Source organism: Atta cephalotes (assembly GCF_000143395.1).
Source record: "Atta cephalotes unplaced genomic scaffold scaffold00055, whole genome shotgun sequence".
Taxonomy (NCBI): Eukaryota; Metazoa; Arthropoda; class Insecta; order Hymenoptera; family Formicidae; genus Atta; species Atta cephalotes.
The window spans coordinates 512,112-516,584 of record NW_012130119.1 but is presented as its reverse complement, the minus strand read 5'-3'; the positions used below and the strand labels follow the sequence as shown (position 1 = coordinate 516,584).

The 4,473-nt window shown below is 32.5% G+C and overlaps 2 protein-coding genes across 2 annotated transcripts in view; one reads left to right on the top strand and one right to left on the bottom strand.

The window, feature by feature from the left end:
- The window catches only part of LOC105623318 (RNA-binding protein cabeza-like), an 8,569-nt gene extending 8,493 nt beyond the window's left edge, over positions 1 to 76 (top strand). Inside the window, exon 6 of the mRNA XM_012204716.1 lies at positions 71 to 76. Coding sequence (XP_012060106.1) covers positions 71 to 76 — 6 coding nt within the window. The remainder of the gene's footprint in view (positions 1 to 70) is intronic.
- Positions 60 to 2,172, bottom strand: LOC105623317 (bax inhibitor 1). The gene is made up of 3 exons (XM_012204715.1): positions 1,857 to 2,172; positions 920 to 1,245; positions 60 to 375 (listed from the first exon to the last, which is right to left on the bottom strand). Exons 1-3 carry the CDS (start codon positions 2,170 to 2,172, stop codon positions 340 to 342), a joined length of 678 nt encoding a protein of 225 aa, XP_012060105.1. The 3' UTR covers positions 60 to 339.
- Positions 2,173 to 4,473: the final 2,301 nt, after the last annotated feature.

Genomic DNA, 4,473 nt, shown 5'->3' with positions numbered 1-4,473 from the left:
ACAAGTTGATGGAGAATTATAACTCAGAGACATGACCAAAATAAATTACGACATGTCCATCTGTAATCAGACGTAAGAGAAGCCGATTTCATTTATAGTAAACGAACTGCATTTAACATTTTCCTCTTTTTTCAATATAGTAAATATATATAGTTTCGCGTTCGCGCTAAAGAGATGTTATGCGTATATATACGTATATGACGTGGTGTATATCGGTATTTATATAATTTTTTTCCGGTATGTATATGTACACAAATACCTAGGTATGGATAGATTACATGAAGACCTCTAGTTTATGGATTTACTTGAATGCACCGCAATTACTCGTCTTGTTTTCGCTCAATCTCTACGCTTGCGTGAATCCTTGGACAGTTCCTGAAATAAGGTAAAAAAATTAAATATAAAAATTTTTTTAAAGGGATTACTTCTCTTATTTGTAACGAAATGTGCATCTAAATATTTATTTAAAAAAATGTGGTCTAACATATATAACTTTGACATGCAAAACGCAAACTAAAGATAGTCATATTTTTGTTTCGATTTAAGTGCTTTTTTTTCTATATCACTAAAAATATCTTGATCTTTTTTTATTATTCCACATTTCGTATTGTTCCACATCATGTTTTATTTCAACGCTATAATATCCGATCGATCTTTTAATCTACTTAGTGTCGACGCAAACTGAACCCATAAACACTGACACCGACAACAGAGCAGTTATCGATTTACTCTTTCTAATTTATATTATTTTCTTTTACACGAGTTATTTTAAATCGATGAAAAAATTATATCCTAAATAATCAATTGTTTTGAAAGTAAAGGAATAACTTGCTCAAAATTCCTTTTGTACATCAACGAAAAATAATGCGGCAATTTTAAGGAGTATCAAAATAATAGTTAATTCATCAGGGTAATTTACCTTTTGCGTAAGTATCACAAGGAGGTGTCGGAAAACGCCTACAAAGTCGATGAACAGATCCAAGGAATGCATGATGAAGTCCCTGCTACCAATGTGATATTTCTCGATGATCAGTTGCGTGTCGTAAATAACAAAGCCGCAAATAACGAATAATCCCACATACAAGTGCGCTTGATAGAGGAAGGTCGAGCGCAAGAACAGATTGATGAAGGAGAATAAGAACATAGCATTCAGCATGCTCATTAAAGTGCCACCAAGAAACAGCCAACGGCCACGTCCAGCCAAAAGCGCAGAAATACTAAAGGAAACGAAGACGACCGTCGTGCCTGTAAACATTTTATTGTACAATTATTGTATATCGAATTATATTAGAAAGAATATATAGAACATATCATATTTGTTTTATGTAAAACAAATCCTTCTTCTAAAGTTTATTTTTATAGATAAGTTTAGAGATATTATTTTAGATCGATATTCTCATTTCGTGATAGTTTATAATGGATACGCAATCTTTTTTAAAGGTCATTTTCAGAGAGCTATTTTTAGATAAAATTTTTTGAACCATATGTGTGTTCATATCGTTTACATAAAATAAAAAGATATGATTTTATATTTTCGAGTTGGTTGACCACAAAAAATTCACAGAGGCTGTAGATTGCGCATTGCTGATTTAATTGATCATTGATTTAATTGACTATTTAACGTATTTTATCCACCTTTTATAAAATTCTATAAATATACAAAATTTCTTAACTCAACGATTTGTTTTTCAAGTCTCGTATACAAAAGTGGACTTGGGCGAAATCAATTTTACTTGAACTTTAGACTAAATTGATTAATTTCGAATTAATGTAATCGATTGTGGACAGTGTCTTATCTCAAGAATAGCTAAAATGCTGGAAACAGCGCAAAATAGTTAAATCAACGGTTGGCTCACCAACTAATGCTGTCATTACAATGCTCGGGTCTATGCTGACTACCAACTCAAGCAAGGGCCCCAAACCAAGACCGGATAGAAATGCAAATCCCAAGAGGTAGCTGAGACGCAGTTTTTGATTCTTGCCATTATCAGGTGTCGTCATCAACGCAATGAGGAGGCCCAAAGTGCCGATAGTCGTCAGCAGATTGGCCTGCAGAAATTGCGTGTACATGTGCACGTAAGCTCCAGCAGCCGCTGACACGGTGGACAGGGACAGGCAACCATACACATTCTTTAAGTGTTGCCTGACTGGTGCATTTCTGAAAACAGTCATTATTGTCGGTTAATTCGCTTTTCATTTCATAATATAAATTATTTAAGACAATTCTGCAAATATATTCTATAAAAAAAAAACATCTCATTTACATCTACATATATCAGAATGCATTGTTAATCTTTCATATATAGACTAACATAGTTTTGAAATTTGAATCTCTCACCTTATATGAAACCCAATCTCTTTGCAAGTTACAAAGAAGTAGAGATTTATGTTTCAAAACTATTACTGAAACTCGAAAACAAATCTTTTACTCGCTTATCTAACTCTATAAATAACGTAACACAATTTTCTCTTCAGTCTCTAGATTTCTCCGCATACAATCCCGGACTTTATTGTACGCAGTTAAGTCAAATAGGGCGATTTATATTCTTTTTTCAGATGTTCTTTTGTATCTTGCCTGGAAAGTTGATTCAAGGCCATTCGTAGGATATTTATATCAACGCACTTGCGATGTATTTAACTATAAAAAATTCAGTCGCAGCGTCACTTCATTGATGCCAATCGTTAACCGTATTTCCATCAACCTGTGATTAACTCAACCGGTAAAATCGTCTAAAAGTTTTCTAACTATATCATAATTCACTAAAAGAGAACTAGTATTGAACAAAGGAAGTATAGAATATGTCAGGCACAAAAAATATGTTTCCATATTCTAAAGTGTAAAGCAATAAAAATGAACTGGAAAAAAAGAAGAGAAAGATTTGGAAATAATGAAGATAAATAATCGGAGGAGAAAGGAAGAAATAACTAGAGGAAATACAAATTTGCTTAATTCGATAGTTTGATGGTTCACTATTTAATATCAAAAAAATTTTAAAAAGTTTCAGTTTAACTTAGCAGAAATTTTTCAGCAGTTTATACAAGTTTCTCAATCCATTATTATTTTACAAAAATACAGATTATACAGATTAAATAAGATTGAATAATATAAAACTTACAGAGTAAAAAAAAGTTAAGTAAAATTAATTCTGTTTTGTTCTGAAATATAAAATACATAAAAAGTATGCATAAAAAATGTAAAGTATGAAATGTCTGTAAGCTATCGCCATCTTAAGTTGCAAGGAGTAAAATTAAATAAATAATAAATAATTCATTATCTGTGATTAATTATTTAGTAATAATGATAATATATTACATAAATCAATAAAAAACTAATTAGTCTATCAACAAAATTCTACAAGCATCGATAAATCAATCGTTGCTAAAAAATTAATCGTTCTAAAAAAATGAGGCACTATCAGTTCATGAAGATTTATTATCATAGATTTAATATAAATAGACAATAATAGAGCAAGATGTGAAGGACCGACCTAATTGGATAACATTCTCGAAACCGGAAATACTTCTCACTGTGTCATTTCCCTCTCCCTCTCTTTATTAGTTTCATAAATTCTTCCAAAAAAATATATAATGTTTTTCCTCTCTCGAAATATTTATCTCTTCTACCTCTCCTTTTTTCATAATCAGATTTACGAAACCTTGACAACTTGATATTCGCGATTAATTCAACCAGCAGATGTCTATCTCTTACTGTAGATTAATTTCCCACTTTTTTCCAGTTCTAAGAATTTAAAAGAGACACAAACATAAAGCAAGTTGAACCGAGATTAAAATTAATCTAATATTAGTAAAAATCGGACAAAAGAATCGCCCGAGGTAAACATAAATTTGACCTCGAAACTAACTTTTTATGTTAAAAACAATAAAAAAATCAATAATTTCATCCACGTTGAAGCAACGAAAGTACAGCTCTATAAATTAATTGCCGATATGGCAATTAGAGTTTGATCGAAGTCGATCCCTGCCATTCCAAGTGTAAAATGCACGACGCAAAACGGCTAAAAACAACACGTATGGATCTGGAAAAAAAATTCTATACAGGGTGTCCCAACTTTATCGTAACATTAATAACGTTGGACGAAGTGGGGAGGGAACTGAAATTCTCCTCTCTCCCATGTTGTCATCGAAGAAAGTCGCGAAATCTCTCCGATGCTATATTTTTGGCGTCTTTCGCTTTCACTATACATGGATGCAGTCACGCAGATGCGTCGCGTTATCTATAAACCAACAAAGTCCGTCGTCATCCCAGAACATCTACCGAACGTCTATCGAAGGTCATGACATCGTGCATGAATACGTGATGACACGTATGAATTACGATAACTATTGTTCTTCTACATAAAGATAAAAAGCACAAGATAGATCGTCTCCGTGATTACGAAATTGCGTCACGGGACCAAATCTCATAGGCTTCCTCGAGAGAGAGAGAGAGAGAGAGAGAGAGAGAGAGAGAAT

Coding starts and splice junctions, on each gene's coding strand:
- LOC105623317 (XM_012204715.1), bottom strand. CDS start 2,172: ATGACTGTTTTCAGAAATGCACCAGTCAGGCAACACTTAAAGAATGTG. Junction 1,246..1,856: donor TGTAATGACAGCATTAGTTG/GTGAGCCAACCG, acceptor AAATGTTTACAG/GCACGACGGTCGTCTTCGTT. Junction 376..919: donor TTGTGATACTTACGCAAAAG/GTAAATTACCCT, acceptor ACCTTATTTCAG/GAACTGTCCAAGGATTCACG.